This window comes from Cylas formicarius, unplaced genomic scaffold (assembly GCF_029955315.1).
Source record: "Cylas formicarius isolate icCylForm1 unplaced genomic scaffold, icCylForm1.1 PGA_scaffold_1__22_contigs__length_36826433, whole genome shotgun sequence".
Classification (NCBI taxonomy): Eukaryota; Metazoa; Arthropoda; class Insecta; order Coleoptera; family Brentidae; genus Cylas; species Cylas formicarius.
In genome coordinates, this window is record NW_026844264.1 from 4,132,642 (window position 1) to 4,153,660 (window position 21,019).

The 21,019-nt window shown below is 33.8% G+C and overlaps 1 protein-coding gene across 1 annotated transcript; it reads right to left on the reverse strand.

Moving 5' to 3' along the window:
- Positions 1–701: 701 nt before the first annotated feature.
- LOC132696578 (leucine-rich repeat-containing protein 15-like) lies at positions 702–20,647 on the reverse strand. The gene is made up of 9 exons (XM_060661478.1): positions 20,622–20,647; positions 13,733–13,956; positions 13,533–13,683; positions 13,337–13,480; positions 12,959–13,284; positions 7,513–7,646; positions 7,192–7,451; positions 1,062–1,187; positions 702–1,012 (listed from the first exon to the last, which is right to left on the reverse strand). Exons 2-9 carry the CDS (start codon positions 13,935–13,937, stop codon positions 799–801), a joined length of 1,560 nt encoding a protein of 519 aa, XP_060517461.1. The 5' UTR covers positions 13,938–13,956; positions 20,622–20,647; the 3' UTR covers positions 702–798.
- Positions 20,648–21,019: the final 372 nt, after the last annotated feature.

Genomic DNA, 21,019 nt, shown 5'->3' on the forward strand with positions numbered 1-21,019 from the left:
TTTACCTTGTTCTTCCATAAAATTGTTATTCTCTTCTGCGACGTTACAAATTACTACTTACTAATACAAATTTGGTTAAACTTGAAATTTTGAATTTTGCGTTTCTTTTTGCTAAACATAAAGATTTTTCTGATTAGGCGAGCTGTGCTTTTCTGCAAAAAATACAAAAATTTGCCAAATATTTAACTATATGCAAAATTCTTAGGTCCTACTACAAACTAGAAACTTCAAACCATATTATTATTAGTATTATTATAAAACAAATTATTTTCTTTAACAATTCCTTTGCAAATAATCCTCCAAATTAGAGAAAATGACTTATACGTACACAAATAAAAGAATTGGCAACACAGCTTTTAACCTTTTACAAAGGAAACAGCAGTTATCACCTGATATCATACTTGTTTTAAAATGTCTTGTATATTACATTGAAAATTGAGACTTTCGGCGAAAATTATGGTCATTCAGAGGCATGTGGGTAGTCACAATCACCAGTTAAAAAAATTAAAAGCGAAGGACAGTTCTGGTACTACTACTAAAAAAGCTTAACCTCGATTATGATAATTTTATTTTATCGAAACATGTCGGTTTAAGAGTTCATTTTTGTTTTGGAAACATCTTTTACTATTTAATCTTGTGCGAAAAGAAACACCTTTTTAATTTTTTTTATTTATTTAAATTGTTATTCAATAAAGCTGCAATTAAATGTAGACAGAGCCTCCAATGCACAACGATTTAAATAACCACGCTTTAAAATTAAAATCTAAAAGGACATGAAATGCAGCATCGTAGAGCATATTACGCTACCGGAGGATAATTAACGGTCCTGCTAGATTCTCCGATAAAGCCCCCCTTGATCGGTATGCGGGGTGACAAGTTCAACATGCTGGCCCATTGACCTTCGCATAACTTGTCGAAGGTCATGTCTTTGAGCAGCAATCCCCCAAAATCACCCGGACCTCTGCACGTCGGCTCAGAGTCCCAAATTTTCTCCGGATTTGAATCGACCCATCTGAAAACAAAACTGATTAATAAGGTGACGGAACGGCCGTCGGTCTTACATAGCCAAATACAGGATGTTGCAGTCGCAATGCCACGGATTTTTCCCTAGCTTTACCGAAACCAATTCGGTTAAGGGATCGAAAAGTTTCGGCGACAAGTAATGAAATTTGTTGCTGTCTAGTTGCCTGAAAAAAAAATGTTAATACAGCAGGAATATAAGGCGTCCGCCACCGAGAACTTTGTACAGATTTGAAATAATCAAAATGGCTTCCATTTCCAACATATGAGGAACTGTTGCCACCTTAGAAATATTTTCTACCAACAAAATCTAAAATTTTCACGTTTTTAAATAGCATCCTTTCTGACTTATGACCACATATTTAATTATCCCTCCGCGGAACTTGGCTACCATTTGAGTTTTTTTTGTGTAACTTAAGTGTTTTAGCATCAGAAATACTATCAGCCTTCAGCCTTATACGGGTGATATATATTATATGAGTGATATTTAATCACAGAAAAAGAAGTAAGAAAAACTCTTGGCAGAATGAAAAATTAACTCCCAGGATAACAGGAATTCCCATCAAACCTTTAAAAAATAGACCAAACTTACTATTCAAACAACTGTCATTTGTCTTCGACTGTTTTTTGAGGGACCATCAATTACTTCAAGAATGTAAACTGCTTATATATCGAATATGCTCAAAAAGGCGGAAATTATGTTCAAATATACACTACGTTTTAAGAATATATGAAAAAGCTTTAATGAACGGAACACAAGGGGAAATTACTGGTTTCTACGGACTATTCATTGCATAATTTAAATCCAGATCCAAAAGATATTCTAGTTAATTTCAACATTATTTCAGATATATTGTACTTCGTAAAGCTGGGATCATCTTAATTTGAACATGCTTTTCTGGAACTTATTTTTCTTGCAACGGTCAATGAGGAGTGAGTTATTGTTTCTCCATTAACAGCAGTCATCGCAAATATATTTATTGAAGTATGTGCGAAGCAAGCCTTCAACCTTTCATCTAAAACCAAAATTACGGAAACGCTACGTTAATGATGATGGTACCGTTGTTGTCATTGGGCCTTAAGGACAAGAATCCCTCCGAGAATTTCTTAACAATTTACTGTATAATTTTTTACAATACAATTTACCTACAATTCTATACACCCTAACAAACGTTTTACCATTGAATTAGAAACTCGTAATAATTTCCCATTCCTAGAGATTTTTATTTTTATTAATATTAAGTTAGGCCTCATATTAGGTCACTCAATTTACAGAAAACCCACGCATACAGACGATACCGTAATGTATTGTTAGATCACCATCCGGACCAAAAATTATAGGTTATCAACTTCCTTTTTTACAGAGCCGTAAAACTATAGCAGCCCGAGTCACTGAACCCAGGATTAAAACACCTAACATCTTTCTAATAATTTCCGCATTAGATATACTCCATCACAAAGTACACTCCACTAAAATAATGTGTCCAGGTAATATATCTCCTTTTTTATTTATCTTTAGACGAAAATGTTAAATAAAAAAGTTATATAAAAGACTAAAGGAAACAATTTAAAATTATTTTCATCAAAATGTGGGAAATCAAAATTATGTATTTTTTAAATGGTACATCCCGTATATTAGGACATTAAATATATACTTCCTTTTATAGTCAATCACTCAAAGTGGGGTTTTTATGGGCTTTAAAGAATGTTTTGGGATTTAGGCCATTTTTTCGTGAAAAATCCCTGGTGTTTAATACCCTAAATTTTTGACGCCGTTTCCGACAGCTGTTATTATATTAAGTCAATAATTTGTGAGTAAAAATGAAAAATATTAAGTATAATTCTTTTAGATAATAGCATGTTAATACAAAATTCAATGGCAAAATAATTCATTAAATCCGTGATTTTAACAAAAATAAAATTATGAACTGCACAATTTTCAACGAACAATTTAAACAGTATTTTGCGCTAGGAGTAATATTAACAATGCAATTTTAATACTGCTAATAGTTCCAGAAAAATACTTGAATTACACTTTAAAAGGCTTCTCTTATCCTCTGCTTCAAGTCCTCCTTTGTTGTGGAGGCAGTTTTTTACATAACATATCCCCACAGAAAATAGTCCATCCTTCTTTATATAGTTCCTAACTTGAGGGGCATGATGTGCAGGAGCTCCATCATGTAGGAACCACATTATCTCTGCTCTGCTATAAAAAGTCTAAGTGTTCTTGCCTATTATTAAACTCAACATTTAAAGTCCACTAACGACACCAAAAGACACGATTTATAGTTCAATCGTATTTTGGGCTGTTTAATTAATTAATAATTAATGGTTATTATTTGACTCAAATATTCACAAACGAAACGACCAATAAGCCGTACCGTTATAAAACCTCCGTTCATTAAAATACAGCAATTATTGCAAGTAACAAAAACTAACCGAAATTCATTTTGTAAGTTTTTTCCAAAAAACATATTGAATTTTACACACAAAATCTATTATTAACGATACTTTGTTCCCTATATTCAAATCTTGCAGGTTAAGCCATACCCGGATAATATCTTGGTGTGCTATCAATGAAGCTGTTATTAGCGTTTATTAGTACAGGGAGGAATTTTTATTTTAGTAGCATGGATACCTTAGAAATTTTAAAACCATTTACCCTGCACCATTGGTGGTGGTTCACTGTGGGTTGAAGACAATTTCGACGATGCAATGCAGGAGAGTAACGAACCAAAAAGAAAGTGTAATGTGTCTCGGATTCGCTTCTTAATACAGAGATTGGTTTTGGACAACCCCAAAAATGGCGGATTTCGTTTTTCGCCAGTAAATGCAAAACGGTTAAATTGATAGGTGTGAAAATGTGACATTGTTCAAACACTCAATCGTCTTTTGTTATCTCGCAACCTCCCGAGATTATAGAAACCTTGAGATAAAGAGTTTTAGACAAATTGAGAAACATTAACGGAAATACACTTACTAGGGTTGCAAGACAAATAGTCATAAATTGTCAAAAATGTCACGATGCAAATGGACGCCATTTTGAAAATCTATGTAATTGTGATTAGATTTATTTATAAATTATTTCTGCCGCGATTTTTTTTTTCAATTTTTGTCGAACTTGTACATTGTTCAAGTGTAAATTAAATTAACGAAGACATTTCTGACTTTTGCTTTCTAAAAGCAAGCAGTCTCGCTTGGTGAGTCGTCCTTCACTTTCATGTTGTATTAAAAATTCTTAATGTTAATGTGAAATTAATGAATAAAAAATTAAGACCAAACTTTACGAAGTGAGATAAAATCTTTTGAGACATCATTGCACTGGAAATTTAATGCTCTTTCCAAAAATCGACGACCATAAGAAAAATCAGAGTTAAAGCGGGTTTGGAGATAACAAAAAACATTTAAAACATGTCTTAAAAAAGTGTCTGAACAATGTTACATTTTGACAACTATCAATTTAACCGCTGGATTTACCGACCGATGGTAAATCTGAAGCCGGTGATGAAATGCATTAAGTTTCCTCTAAAACTTTCCCTATTTAAACTTTGATGTAGGTATAATAGGAGATATATAAAGATCCCTGTATAGAGAAGAGAATCAGGGCAAGAGAATCTATATTATCAGACAATGGCACATATTCTTTAACGTATTTAAATTTGAAAAAGCCGTTTCCAAAGACATCAGTCCAAGTTTACTATAACATAATGTATATCATGTATTTAATGTATATAATAATGCAAGATTTGACTGCACGTATTCTAAAAACGTCATAGGGTATGATGAAATTGAAAAAAACATATGAAGGCATAAGAAAGTGTTTGGGAATGGTGGTGCAGAGTAGATTGGCAGGGAAGTGTATGCGATTAAAAAAAAACCGGTAATATACCCCTTAACCACCTTATCACTGCTATTTGAATCCTATAAAAATATTATACCCGAAACTAACCCAAAAATGTCGGCCCATTGTAATTGTTGTAATTAAAGCTCTGTGTGAATTAATATCAGAGTTGAAAACAAGGTGTTAACCATGTACCTGAAGTAGAAAATAATTAGAAAAAACTACAATATATAAAATGCGCAGGTTCCAATTATTCCGACGGCTAATTTTATTTAATACACACAAAAAAATAAAAAAATTATAGGGATTACAAAAACGCAATCAACTCATTTACGCTATGCGATACGAAGGACAAAATTAAATTATATAAAATGCGCAGGTTCCAATTATTCCGACGGCTAATTTTATTTAATACACACAAAAAAATAAAAAAATTATAGGGATTACAAAAACGCAATCAACTCATTTACGTTATGCGATACGAAGGACAAAATTATGTGGAGACTCTCTTCGAAGATCATATACAAAAAGTTGAAATTGATCATATGGAAGGAGATCAAGGTCCTGAAATAACAAAGCACACATGCACTGAATAGAAAGCATCATGCCCAGATAAGCTATCAGCCGACGACTTGGTGGATTTGTTTAATGACATCTACAAGTCAGGGATAATACCACAAGAATGACTGACATCAACCTTTATAACGCTACCAAAAAAAAGAAATGCTAAACAATACCCGGACTATCGCACTTTGAGCTTGATACGACATATATTAAAGGCATTCTTAAAAACTAGAACAAAATAACGATGAAACGCAATTTGGATTCAGAAACGGTCTGGGCACTCTTTGCGTTAAATGTTATATCCCAGAAATTCCTGGACGTGAACCAGGACATGCATTTTTGTACTTAGTTTTTCTAGATTCTAGAGAAGATACAGATACAGATACAAGAAAAAACAATTGAGCATATAAAATAAATAGAGGAATCCGGCAGGGTTGCGTCTTTCACCCATCAGTTTCAATATGTATTCACAAGATGTTATGAATAAAAAATTGGACAATCAAGAATATAAATCGACTCAATAATATAAAGTACGCACCTTATACAAGACCTACAGGCGCTTATTAATACGGTCGGTGAAGTTAAACAAAAATAAAACCAAATTTATGCTCATAACAAAAGCACACAAGGAACATCGGCATGTATTTATACTAGGCGAACCTATTAAAAGAGTTAGAAATTAGAATTACTTAGATACTCTCTTTAATAAAAATGCTGACAGCTCTCGGGAAATAAAAACCCGGAACGAAAAATCCAGGAGTTTGTTTTTTTGAAGATGACACAAGTATTCTGCAGTAGACATTTTAACTTCGAACCGAAAATACATGAGATGTTATTTTTTATCAGTTCTGTGATAAGGCATGGAATCTTGGACGGTAAACAACGTCTAGAAAATAGAAGCTTTGGAGCTCTGGGTATATCGCAGAATATTACGAATTTCATGGGTGCAGAGAATAACCAATACTAAGGTGCTAAGACAAATGAAAAAAAAAAGAATTGTAATGACTATTAACAAGAAAAAACTGTTATATAATAAGCATAGCATAGCTTTGATGATCGTCAACCTTCGGAACGAAGACGGCACTTAAGAATATGTATTATTAATATTATTACAATTATTTTCATTTTCAATTTAATGACTACTACCTTGGACCAGTTTGATTCATAGGTCAACTAAGTGAGGAGGCTTAGCAAGCTAACCAAAATTATGCATATTCTACAGTTTCATTAATGCCAGAAAAAATCAGCCAGCTATATAGTATTTTGCAAAAGGGATATTGCTAAACTGTCTTTCGAAGTTTTAGATTTGTTCGACTCTTGTCCGATAATCTCAGGATATAATAAAAGTTAAAAACTAAAATAATAATGTATAGACATTATTTAATTAGACGTTAATTTTTGTAAATGTTTATTGTTTGCTGTCGAATTGATATTTACGTTTTATATATTACCTGAAATATATTTTTTTAATATTTTAGGTGAGTTTGTAATACATTGACACTATTTTATTTTACATTAGCTCGAGATGCATTCTTTACCATTCCGTGAATTTTTTTGCAGTTTTAACAGATGACATAAGAAACATTGCCCAATCTACAACCAAATGTGTCACAACTTTGTAAAAATTTAAAATAAGCAAAATGTCTCCATTTATAACCAGAACTGGTGCCATATTAGAAACACTTTCAATCAATAGTTATAATTTTTGCATAACAGTTCGACAAAGTTCTCTTTGGGCCACCCCATATTAATTTCGATGTGTTTACAATTTCTGCAAGCTGGGCGTGTAAACAAAGACCCTGGAATGAACCTCTTTCAATAGATTATTGTTGACCAGCAAATTAGTTAGCGCGACCAGCCCGTTGAAATTCCTCTCTCTCAGCTCTTCCAAGTTGTTGGAAAACAGATAGAGCTTTTCCAGGTTCTTGTTGCGCAGGAAAATATTCTCGGGTAAGTCAGACAATAGATTTTGTCCCAAATGGAGTTCGACCAGATTCGTCAGTTTGGAAAAATCGTTGAGGTTTATCTAAAAATCGCGCTCGAACAACGATTACATAATTAGTGAAAAAACGTTGTTAGTGATTCACCTCGGCTATCTGGTTATTCGTCAGCTGCAGTACCTGCAAATTCTCCATCTTTGCGAACAAGTTGTCCGACAAATGCATTATACGATTTTTTCTCAAATTTAACAGTTCCAAGTTGATTAAATTGTCGAATATACCTGAAAACGGCCATCTACTTACAATGAATTAAAGGCGGCTGATATGCAAATAGACTACTAATCTCTTGAATTGTAGTTAATATTTCGAACAAAAACGGTATACTTGCTAAAATTTATTCGGTTCGTTATTTTCAAAACTATCGAAAGAAATACCTACTTAACAACAAAAATGAGGTAAACTCTGAAGTTGACGCTACAACAATAAAAGAAACACGAAAGCAAGTCTACTATTACTTTTATTGTTAATTGATGTTTCATAGAACACCAAAATTCTGTGAACACAGTTTTTGCTTGTATTATATTGCTTAAAGGGTCTAGTTTACAGCGGTACCCAAAATTGTTGCATATAGTTGGATATTTGGCAAGTTTTTGTATTTTTTGTATTTGTTGTATGTTGGGCAAAAAAACCTACGCAAAATAGTAAACCTAACTTTTTGAGCTTTTTAAAATGCCATAACTCAAATTTAATGGTTGAAGCTGCCAACATTGCTGCTCCATATTCCATATAGCGGCCAAAAACATCTGTCTGTGGTAATGAAGGAAGCTGCAGTGTGCCCTAGCAGACCGGCAAATTTAAAACTTTGCTTTCGAAACAAAAAATTAAAGAACCAGAATTAAAACGCCTTACCTCTGCTATTCTCTCTAATAATTTCCACATTAAAGGTATTAAGCTTTCGATCACAAAATACACTTCACCACAACCTTCCAATGGCAATGAACCCGAAAGCAATCAATCACATATCAACAGTTCTAAAGAAATATAACGGCAAAACCAGATTTACCACTTGTCCAAACATCTCTCAACATCTCAAAGACAAAATTCCATTTGAGATTCCAGAAGTTTATATTGGAGAGACCGGACGAAAAATCTCAACTAAGCTCAAAAAACATGAAAGAACCTTAAGACTAAGACAAATAAACTCATCAGTAGTTGCCGAAGACAATCACGAAACCGGACATAAAATTTTATTCGATAAAACTAAAATTCTTGCATGTAATCAATTCTTCTACTAACGAAAAATCCGAGAGTCTATAGAAATCTATAAGCAACCTAACAATATTAACCGCGGCTCAGGTCTCTATCTGTCACCAATATGGGAATCAGTCACCCGAGACGGTGTTTATGCCCCTCATTTAGGTCCGCCCCCTCAAACAATATAAAACCAGGTACAGAGTGAAATGCGATACAGTTTCAGTCAAGCTCTGAAGAAGCCAACAGGATGATTGGCGAAACGTTAGCTAGTTCGAGTCAACAAAAACCGACGTACGAGGAATCCAGGAGTGCCTTATTCTCCACAGGAATATGATTCAAAGTTTGAAGAAGAATCGATTCCACTGCCAGATTTGCTGGATCACGCTGTCTCGAGAATAATTTTACTACAAGAAAATGTTCTTATAAATTTTTAAATGCCAATAACATGAGAGCTACTATGATTTGTAGTTATGGATTTGACGGCTGTTCTGACCATTCTAATTATAAACAAGAATTTTGCAAATCATTCTGTGATAACTACAGTATATTTGCCACCAAAATAATACCACTTCGGTTCTTATGTTCCATAAGTGGCGCCCTTTCGGTAAAGCATTTTCTAGGCCGTTTAAAAAACAGAACAGAAAAGAAACAAAAAGTCACATTTTAAAAGAAATGGCACATTTGGACGAACAGATTAAGGTTTTAAGTCCACTGGAATGCAATATGTGAAACCATACTCTAGAAATTACTCGCACACATTGTGCTTAACAGTAGTCGACGGAAAAATTTTTAAGTATCCCCCATGAAGGTTAAAAATTAGTTCATTACACTGTAGGGTAAGATTTTTAGAATGTGCGCGCCACATCAACTACAGAATTGAAATGAAGGTATGGAGAAAAGTAGAGGACAAACTAACAAACTTGAATGAAAGGACAAAAATTGTACAAAATCACTTTTGGGAGAAGCTAAGTAACACAGAAATCAAGGGTGTTTCACTTGAACTCATAACGAAATTTCTAACAAATTTCATAATTCTAACTACCTCTTCATAATGAAAATTTTGAAATGCATTGCTTTAATACATGGACATTATTATATTATAGATACCTCAGATTATTTTACTTCCAGTGCTAGCCTTCGTTCTAGAAAAAGAAAATTGAAACAAAAAATCGTGTGTGCTGTAATTGGGTCCCTAAAAGCTTCTATATTGTTTTCATCATTCGTTCTTAAATTAAATAGATTTTATTTTTATAATCAATTAAATAAAAATTAGTAAGATTAATAAATTAACTAAATTGTAAGTAATTATTGAACAATTTTAATACAAATTTTGTGGTTAGTATTGGTTAAAATTTAAAATAAAATAAAAATAATAGTTGATATTTTACTTTGGAATTATTAGTTTTAAACAAGTAAAAGGTTTTCTAATAAGTTTTCTTGCAATAAAATACTTCTGCAAAAATTATGGTCTTTCAGACCATAGTGCAACAGTGAATTAATTAATAGAATATCTAATTTCGAGTAATCCATACAAGAATTCCATAGACTCCATTAAAATTTTACTAAAGAAGATCCAAGACAGCTGCACGTTTAATCAGGGAAAGGTAGGAAAATAACAAAACAGCTGTCTTTAAAATAGAATCGTAGTAAGTGACCTAGTAGAAACGGAGACGGATAATCTTCGGAGACAGGTGGTGGATGTGATAAAAACTAAAACGAATATTAGGTCGAAGAAAACCGCTCTATTTACGAAAAAGTGGAAACGTGAAAATGTATTTAATAATAAGAACGTGTTAAAAGGCAGTGAGTGGTATCGTTCTTCAGGAAATCCTAACTAAAGAAAAACAAGCTCTGAATAACTCGGCAAGTGAAAAATATGGAGTTAAAAAGTGAAATCTTCCTATGTGATAGTGATAAGAAGAAGCAAATTTTATATCTTACTGTAAGTAGTGGAAGTAGGTACAAATTGACATATACGAGTAAAACGACAAAGCATTTAAAATCGCGAAATAAATTTAAAAACACCGTTGACCTTAAGCACTGCTGTCAAAAATTTAGAACATTCGGTGAAATTGATAAACGTTTATGACATATAGCTATAGCTAGCTAGCTTATCGATTAGCAGAAAAAAAGTGCGGTCCAGATTCGAGGGGCCTCTATGGCTTTAAGAATATGCAGCCTAGTTTGCCCAAAACTAATATGCATGTTAAGGTCTCGATTTTCCAGAGAAGTCGAAAACTAAAAGCCGCATCATGATATGTTAAAGCGTTTCTGAGCTACAGGGTGATTCTTAAAAATGTGCGTTTTTAAAAACCCCCTATAACTTTTTTATTTGTAAAGATAGAGATTTTTATTAACAACATTTTTTGAAGATTTTTTAAGGACAAATCTACCTGTTTCACCGATTTAAAGTCTTTAGTTTATAAGATATAGCACAAAGTAACATTTTTTTAAATGGAATAACCCTTTTTTTAAATCTTCTAATAAAATTTCCTGTGAAACGCTGTACTATACAGCTATTTTTATTAAGTAGTTAAAAAGATATCTGCAATTTTTAATAATTACCATAGTAGGCTGTGCTTTGAAAACTTTGAAAAGTACGACATGATAAGTTGAAAGTAACGAAAATCGACGGACGGCGTTAAATCTATATTTCCAGAGATATCTGGAAAGAAGGCAACCTAGCTCAAAAATATTTTTGAATTTAAAACCTCATCTACAACACCGCGGCCTAGGATAGAGAGTTGGAAGAACTAATGCTTCTGAGAGAAATAGAAATTAACCGGAATACTTCCACCAGGGCTATGAAGAGAAACATTGGAATTCCACGCAACAATGCCGTGCGGGCGCTTAAAAAACACAAGTTTAGGCCCTATCGACCCCGACGGGGGTTACGGCAATAAGATTTTGCTCCAAGACGTGCACTTTACAGGTGGTACCTAAATAAATGCCAAGAAGACCCCGATTTTGCCAGGAAAGTTATTTGAATGGATGGGGCAACGATTTCTGATGATGGACTATTCACAAGCTATAACTGCTATTACTGGAAACAGCAAAAGCGAATCAGGGAAGGTTCAGTTTTGAGGTATGGATAAGCATCTATAGAGGACAAATTTTGATGGAAATTTAAATGCCTAAAGATACCAACAAATTCTAGAAGAGGCGGTAATTCAGTTTATCGACAATTTGCCACTTCAGCAAAATAATGAGCTATACTTTCAACATCATGGTGCACCTCATCACAATGCACGAGACATTACTAATTTGCTAAATAAAGTGTCTACCTTTGTTGGGCCAAGTTTGCACTCTATAAAAAGAAAAAATTGTGCAATCAAATCAATGCCGATTAATAATAGTTTCATAAGTATGAATTGGGTCACTTTGTAGTCCCTTTGTATACCTAATAAATGAGCGTGTATTACCCGACACCTTTCTGAAATAGTAGCTTCAACCGGATCTCCCAAATTAGAAAAAGAATACCTCTTAGACGATAGTAATAGCAGTTGGCTATTGGCTATTGGCCACGACTGCCCGGATCATTCGGTCGGTCGGTGACTAATCAGGTTAGGTACACACTTAATTTACTTCTTCCGCTTTTTAATTTTTTTATCTAAGTAAATTTAAGGCAAAAATATAGATTTTTTTTTAATACAAATTGCGCATAGTATGCAACAACAGCTAAAAATAACTGTTTAAATTAATAGTTTTTCAAATTGTGTAAAAATGTTTTTATCCAAACTACTTGGGCCATTATTTAAAGAACATTTTAAAGTGAGTGAGATGATAAGTCATTGATGACGGCCGTGGTATCTTCTTGGTTAGTTCTCAGCCTAACACAACGTACAAAAAAGTACTGACATTGTTGGAATACAGATTGGAGTACATTTTGGAAAAAACTTCCACAAGGCTTGTAATATTATTTACAAATTTTCTGGATTGCTCCTGCATCGTTCATCAAGAACCGAACTTGCTGACGTTTGGGGGAGGCGGAGCTAAAGTAGGGCCGTAAACAATGTTTCGGAAGACTAATTGGTGAAAAATATAGACCTGAGTCGAAGTTGGTTTGGTTGTAACGCGTTTTCTATGGATTCTGGGATTGTTCTTGTAACATGTAAGAATTGTAATTTGAATGAATATGTGAAGTTCGGTTTCATCACAACCTCTCAAAAAAACGAGTCCGACAGCATCCACACACTTACCACTCTGGCGCCTCCCCACATTCAAAACATTAATAGTCATATATCACAATTTCTTAAGAACCGTAATGTTAAAGGTTTGGTTTGGATGGTTTTTGATAATTCGATGAATTAAAGCCTTTGAATTAAATTTCTGAAGTTACCAGTTGGCAGCAAAGCAATACTATTCTCAGCAATATGAAGCCGCTTCAGCGCCCTTAGGTCGCTAAATATAAACTTCGGTAGAGTTTCCAAACGATTGTTGCTGAGGTCCAAATCCTCGAGGTGTTCCAGACCGTCGAATGCAGTCTCGTGAAGATGCCTGATTTGGTTCCTCGAAAGGTGCACGAGTATCAGATTTCTGTTTTGTCTGAACGCGTTGGGCGCCAGTTCTTTGATTGAATTGGTAGACCCGTCGAAGGTTCTCAAATTCTGCAACTTGGCCAATAACTCCGGAGGTAGTACTTCGATTGCGTTCTTATGCAGGCGCCTTCAAAAATTAACAATGTCCTGGACGTTTACTTCAAAAGCGTGCTACCTACAGGTAAATCAGGCTACTAAGCTGATCGAAGACATTAGGAGGAAGGTAGTCCACTTTGTTGTCGAACAAATCGAGTTCAGTCAGGTAACTCAGATCCTTGAAGGTGTTTTTGTTCAATGTAGTTAAGTGGTTTATTCCGAGGTCGCTGGAACAAAGAAGAAACAGCTGGAAGCTTTCCGCTCCGCGCAGTTTCTTACATCGATCTGACGTCATACGGCACGACTTGAGCGGTTGGTAACTGCGTCAGCCCCTGTTGCCAGCAGTTCAAGGTCTTGGTTTCCGGGGAGCAATTGCAAGGTCCTTTAGCGCAGTTCATCCAGTTCCCTTCGCTCTTGACTACTTGCCACACTGGAAAAGAGTTTTGTAATGGCGAACGCTTGGATCCTGTCAAGTTTACCGGGTTGCTCGAGAGATCGTAGTCTTCTTTCCAGACTCCTCAAATGATCGTTGGTATTATTTTTTCCCTCCACTTTGTCCCAAAATTCCCTCAAGCGTATCAAACTCTCCTCAAGGGCTTGACACGCGTTTATGTCGCACGCGGGGGAATCTCCCTTGATCGCCGAAATCAGCACCAAGCAGATTACGAAGTAACAAGAACTCATAGTGGCTGGTAAAAAAAATCTACGCACGTACGCCGAGTGTGTGTGTAAATTTGATTCGTACGTAAGGCTTTATTAAATAATGCGATGTCAATTTTCGACCGTGAAATCAGCCCGCTAAATTATCGTATAAAGGAGCAGGGCGATAAATTAGATGATTCCTGCGAAGCGAATCCTGTTGCGTGACCAAGAAATTGTACTACCTAACCCCACGCCGATGGGCGTAGTTTAACACTCGAAGTAGCTTAACTGCCTCGGTTGATAACGAAGAAGGAGAAGCAAGCGTTCGTCCTCAAAACTGGCAACTTGCCAATAAATGCAATCCCGTATTATTATATCTTCAAAAATTATCGACATCAACGTTAATGGTAGGCGCTTAAAAGGGATTCGGTAACACTTCGAGTAGGAAGACGAAAATATGGAGCGTTTCCTCTTAAGCTCAGACTCGAAAAGAAGAAGAATTTGGAGAACACCTTAGTTGGCTTAGAAACCATCCAAGAAATCGACAAACAAACAGTGATTTCATTCTAATGCACATTAAGAACGTTTTTGAATAAAAGAGAGAGAATTTTATCACCACAAAATGTAATATTTAAAACAAGAAATGAGTTCCTAAATAACAAATTGCAAATCTTCTGGATTCATCCTCCATTGTTTGTTGATCAATCGAACTTGCTGACGTTTTGACAATCATCCTGTTGGCTTCTTCAGAGCTTAATTGAAACTGTTTCGGAGTTCCTAAAAATTTTAGAGCAACAGTGGCGTTTAATTCCCCAAGAAGACCATGATGACCTCATTAGACGCCAGATAAGTAGATGTAGAGCTGTTAAAAATCTAGGTCGTCATACTCTTTACTAAAATGTTTTCATTTGTGTATGATACACTTGTTTGTATGAGAAATAAAATTCAAGTTTGGTGAAAATACTTAGATTTTTTTACACTCTGTATATTTCATTGTTTGCCTTAATTATTTTAGTACAGTTAAATATAAAACTAAAAAAAATGTCAGTTTTTGTTTCATGTTTTAGGTTAACAGTGAATTCCGGTAAAGTAACTTTTGTGTTTAAAATTTAACAATTTTTGATTTTGAATTTACATGACTCTAGCGCCATCTACCTTGAGATTTATGAAACGTCCAGAGAGTCAGGTTGAAAGTACGTCATCTAAGAACTGTTTACAAACATGGAGTTGATGACATAGCGCAAAGAGTTTAAATGATTTTAGAACTCAAATTTAATTTATGTCAGTACCGTAGATGAATAATATGAATAAAAAAAATAAAAAATAAAAGAAACCGTTATTAGACTGCGGGTACCATTTTTAGATCATCTTAAATTGTAAATTCACCATTATTTCTGAAAGAACTGGCAAAAACCTACAACTCTTATTAACTATGTCATATACCTATTTTTAACGCTTTGCGATTTGTTTTAACTTTTTTTCTGAAAAAAACCATTGCTATAACATTAGTTGCCCATGACACAATGACATTGTACATTTTTACTTGACAGCTGAGTAAATAAATTCAGAAAAATAATTGTGGTGTTGGCAAATGAAATAAAAAATTATGTATGGATATTCCTAAAGCTGAATAAATTGATACGATTCATATACTGGGTGAAGAGAAAAAAATACTTGTTGGGAGTGAGACTTCAGGCGAAGTATCCTAATAGAAGTATACCAACTAGACAATCTCTTTAATGTTTAATGATTTGATGATAGTGGTAGTACAGAAAAATGGAAAGTGGTACACCGGAATGCTACCAATTTTCTTAAGGATTCATTCAAATAAATCTTGAACAGTGGCGGGGAGAGGCAGCATCCTTGTCGAAGGCTTTTGAGACTTGAAATTTTTCCGATATGTTCTTTCCTATCTTAATTCGAGATGTGGCTTGCCCATAGAGCTATTTAATTGTTGTTATTGCTGTATTATTGACCGGGGATTCTTCTAGTACCTGCCATAGTTTTTGGATGGGGACTATATTGTACGCCTGCGTTAGATCGACAAACAAGAAGTGAACTTTTCTGTTTTTTTCCACCTTTTTCCCAATTCAGCTGCACCAGGCTAAATATGTGATCCAAGCCTGCTCTGAAGCCTTGCTCCTCGAATCAGTGCAGTTCAGTTTGGTGGAAGAAACAAACATTGCAGTGATGCATTTATCCTTAGTTGTCAGTTCTTCTTCAGACGGATGACCCGGAGAGTTATCAAGAAGCATAACGCTTTTTGAGGTAAATTATGATCTTTCCACCATTTTCTAACTTCTAGCACGAAGCATTCATCAAACCACTTTTTGAAAATATCTTTTGTCATCCACGCACTCTTTTGTCCATAATAGTTTACAGGTAAATCAATGTTTTTCAATGCACGTGGTTTATTAGATTTTCCAACGACCACCATCTGTACCGTCTGTATACCCGCAGCGTTAGTCTCTCGCATGTACTCAAATTCATACTAAGCAACTTTACTCTATCATTGACTCACCCTGTACATTTATTCAATAATTAAATATTTAATTATTCGCATTTTTCTAAGCCGTAAGTTAGTACTCATTTTAACTAAGTTTCAAAGTTTTCGAAAATAATTTGCTGCCTACTGCCTTGGCCGATCCACTAAGTAATTTATTATCTCGAATTTCTAGGACCGGCAGTTCGCCAAATATCGTACCTCCTTGCCTTGGACACACTGTATATGATGTACAATATTAACATTTTTAATACCGAAACGTTCCGAACGTAATTAAAATACCCATTTTTTAAATTAAATTCAGAATCAGAATGGTGAATGCGCAAGACTAAAGAGCGTTTATAAAAAAATCTTATTTCAATTATATGCAGGTGTGTCGCAATATGGAGAAATTCGCCAAACATAGCCGTCAAAGAACAATGAATAATCGTTTCCTTGTTTTAAAGATTAAAACGCATTTTACAGGTATACTTTCTTCTCAGCCTGTCATCCAAGTCTGCAGCAACGCATATTAAGATAACCATTATGAAAATGGAAGAATTGTGCCTTCTTAACGATTATTTAGATCCACCATCATTGACCAAAAATTATAAACGTCATTTGACAAAGCATACGGTTATACGGTAAAAAATGTTGAAACGCATTTTCAGCTGATCCAAATTTTTTATTTTCTCATTCCTCATGAGTTATGCATAAATTTATAGGATTATGGATTTTGATTAATAATTTCAACGTTTGTCTAGCCGAGGAACAATAATTATACAGAGTTTATCCCATACAATATTTCACCATATCAAAATGAAACGAAAATACCTTCAAGGTAGTTAGTTCTTGCCCTCCAAAAATAATCCGCAATAAACAATTTTTATCGATGTCTATCGCTATCTAATTATAAACATTTTTATCGCAGATATTTTGTTTTCAGAAGGTCACACTGCATTCAAGTCTCTATCTTAAATTCAATAAAGACTAGGAATGTAGTTTGGAGCACAAACACAAGTTTAAAAACAATTTAGTGCATTTGCAGTTTTAGGAGTTTTGATGGTGAATAGAAAATAATAATTTTTGTACCTATTGTTTACTTACTTTTAAGAATTCAACCAATGGCCTTCTGAAGAACAAAAGGTTAACAATGTTCAGTATATTTGAAATTCTGGGAAAAAAGTTAGAAGTAACTACGAACTTTTATGTTTTTAATGCAAATTAGGAGAAAGTGTAGTCTAATTTCAAAATCGAAAACCGAACACAGGGCGTTTGCAAGTGAAATAAATCATTTGTTAGCCAGATTGTCCTCGAAAGAAACGTTGGATCAGACCATTACGATATCTCCTGTTATAAATACATTATTTACATGAACCGGATGGAATACAACATTTATAATATATATTACTTCATTTTTTAATTTTATACAAAATTCTAGACATTTTGAGATTTTTAATTTTTTATGCGAAAAATGACTTTTGTAAGACGTAAAATATCTGCCAAATTCTTCATTCGGAAGCATTCATTGTTTCACTTGAGTAAGTTTTGCTGTAGACAAAGGACTCGAATAACGAATTTCATAAGAAATTAGAATACATATTAACACAGGGCAAGCGAAAAATAAGATTAAAAATTAAATTAAGAAAACGGCCAAAAAATTTTTTTTTAATGGAAACTACCCGTTTCTATAATTTTTTCATATTTAGTATTAAAAATAAAGGCAATTTTATATTAGGTTGTATATGCCGAATATGTTTACTTTTTGAAATATTTCCTTTTAAACATTTGTCTATCACAAATAATATGCTGTTGCCATACAAGTTCAGTGTAAGGTGGCTATGGCGGCATTTAAACAAAACAAGAGCTAGAATGCTGCCTCCATGGACTCGTGTTTTGTTGTTTATGACTGTCATAATTCAAATATTTTTTGACACGTTATTGATTTATTTATTTAGCGTTTATGATTTTAATTTATTCCATTGCTTGCGTATCATGTTTACTACAGAGCAAAAGATTGATATGATCTTCGATATATATATATATATATATATATATATATATATATATATATATATATATATATATATATATATATATATATATATGTATATATATATATATATATATATATATATATATATATATATATATATATATATATATATATATATATATATATATATATATATATATATATATATATATATATATATATATATATATATATATATGTATATATATATATATATATATATATATATATATATATATATATATATATATATATATATATATATATATATATATATATATATATATATATATATATATATTCTCACGTATGTGATGACACTATATTCCGGGATATCATCCGTTCGCTCGTTGAACTCCGACTGGAATCCTGCATCCGAACACAGTGTTCGAAGTGTTTTCGGAGCGCGAGCATTGAAGATGCCAAGTGAGATTTTGGCGAAACGTATGCAGGATTCCAGTCGGATGCAGGATTTGCAGGATTCCAGTCGGAGTTCAACGAGCGAACGGATGATATCCCGGAATATAGTGTCATCATCAGGACTTCCAAAAGTTGCGCTTTTTTGTAACAGATTAACAAAATAAATATAATTTTCTAACAAATATTCCTGGAGATTTCAGTTTTTGAACTTGATGAGGCCGGTGCTTTGCGTAGCAGACGGCTGCGGTAGCTTGTGTTATCCATGACAATGACACTGTTATTGGGAATATTTTTTCAAAGATTGTTTTAAAACCAATTTTTAAAAGATTTCGTCACTTGTATCCTCATAATAAACCAATCTAGAAACCTTAATATTCTTTGCGGTCAACAGCAAGCAGTTTGGGACAAATCCGTCTTCTGACCCCGCGTGTATTATGGTGAAGCGTTTTCCTTTATTTGGAGGTGCTTTCGACTGACAGTTTTGACGCGACATTGTTATATTCTCGTTAAATAACTTTTTCGAAAGGCACAGTAAAAACGATTATTCAACACTGCCACAAGTGGTCAACACTCAAGAAATATATCACAATAAAAAAAATACCTGACCCACCCCTGCTTTGTCACTCAAGTAAGAATATATTTTTTATTAAAAGCTTTACCCAATAGGTAATAATATCGTTAAAGTTTTATTGAGAAGGGTCTTTCGAGAGCCAACGTGATGAAGATTGAGACAGACTATACATGACCAAAATATAGTTATAAAAATCAAAAATTATTTGTGTCTGGCCGATCCTCGTATCGAAGAAATCGCATGCGCAGATGATGGAGTATATGCCCCTAGTTGTCTTATATTATTCTTTTTACTCACTACTCTAGAATATGCTATTATGCATAGATCAAGCATGCAAAAAGTATTACTTACAGATATTTGGGGTATTTTAGCCCACTGTTTAAGAGCGATCGCATATTTTCAGTAGGTTTCAGAGTCGGTATTTTGAGGTTTGCCAATTCCGACGGCCAATTACGTTAGCCTCATTAAACACTGTTGTACTTTTCTTTAAAATTCCTTAAATTAATTCACATTTTCTATATCATTGAAAATCTTTAAGCAACAGGAAAATCCGTTTTGATTCTTTCTTCTGATTGGTTTAATGTCATTTGTCAGGGTATGTTTAATCAATACGCAGTTGCGTCTCGTGCGAAAGTTTTTAAGGCAAAAGCGGAAAATTATTAATTGTCTCAATTGTTCGTTCATGACAAGCTACAAGCATACACTGTAACAGATCATTCTGAATGTTTTTGGAAGTGCCCTCAAATATCGAAGAATTTTGTAGGTGCTCACATAGAGTTGCATCTAATTAGGCCAAAGAATTAATATCATCATATCCCCGGAGAGCCAATTCAAGAGCTCCGCAAAATTTAATGCAATCAATAATTTCTTGAGCTCTAATGTTGGTAGACCCTAATAATGCAAATTCCGTACAATTATGAAATTTTTATGTCTTTTTATTTTCAAACTTATGCTCTAGATCGGTGACCCCTATTTCCTGCCGAGCTCTATCGCTACCAAACAGTAAGCAGGAAAAACGCTATAGAACTTTTTTTTTGTTAGACACAACTCCATTCATTTTTTGAGTAAATGTTTAAAGTAGATTTGCCTGTATAACATTTTCTTCTACTTAGGGCAGGTTTTTCAATGGTAAATATCTGGCAATGCGTGCTTTTAATTCTAACTTTTTTTGTAGGAATATTTAGAATATCTCTTCACATTAATTATATTAAATACTACCTTCAGGGTTCACAGTGAATATAAAGTGTCACCAACGCACAAAAACAGAATGACGTGCATTCTATTGTTATTTTTACTTTCAATATGCAGCGTCGTAAACCAAATAAAATATCTCTATTTATAGCAGCAATTATTCGAGATCTGACGAATGTTACTAAGTCAGGATGGCTTCTTCCTTCTTATTTCCCTTTTTTCTCTCTCGATTTTACATTGAAGGTGATAACGTTCTCCACGCATTATATAACCCAAATATGCAATTTTTCTTTTTTGATTGTATCTAAGAGTTGTCGATTTGTCAGTTCAGCTCTTCGAAGCACTTCTTCGTTTATTACGTGATCGACCACGCCTCCACCCCATACAGCAGGACCGACCAGACATAGCATCTTACAATTCCGTAT

Excerpts from the sequence above, each read along its gene's own strand:
- LOC132696578 (XM_060661478.1), bottom strand. The coding sequence starts at position 13,937 with ATGAGTTCTTGTTACTTCGTAATCTGCTTGGTGCTGATTTCGGCGATC. Across the intron at positions 1,188-7,191 it reads ACGCCCAGCTTGCAGAAATT|GCAACTAGACAGCAACAAAT; the intron begins GTAAACACATCG and ends TTTTTTTTTCAG. Across the intron at positions 1,013-1,061 it reads AACATCCTGTATTTGGCTAT|ATGGGTCGATTCAAATCCGG; the intron begins GTAAGACCGACG and ends TTTTGTTTTCAG.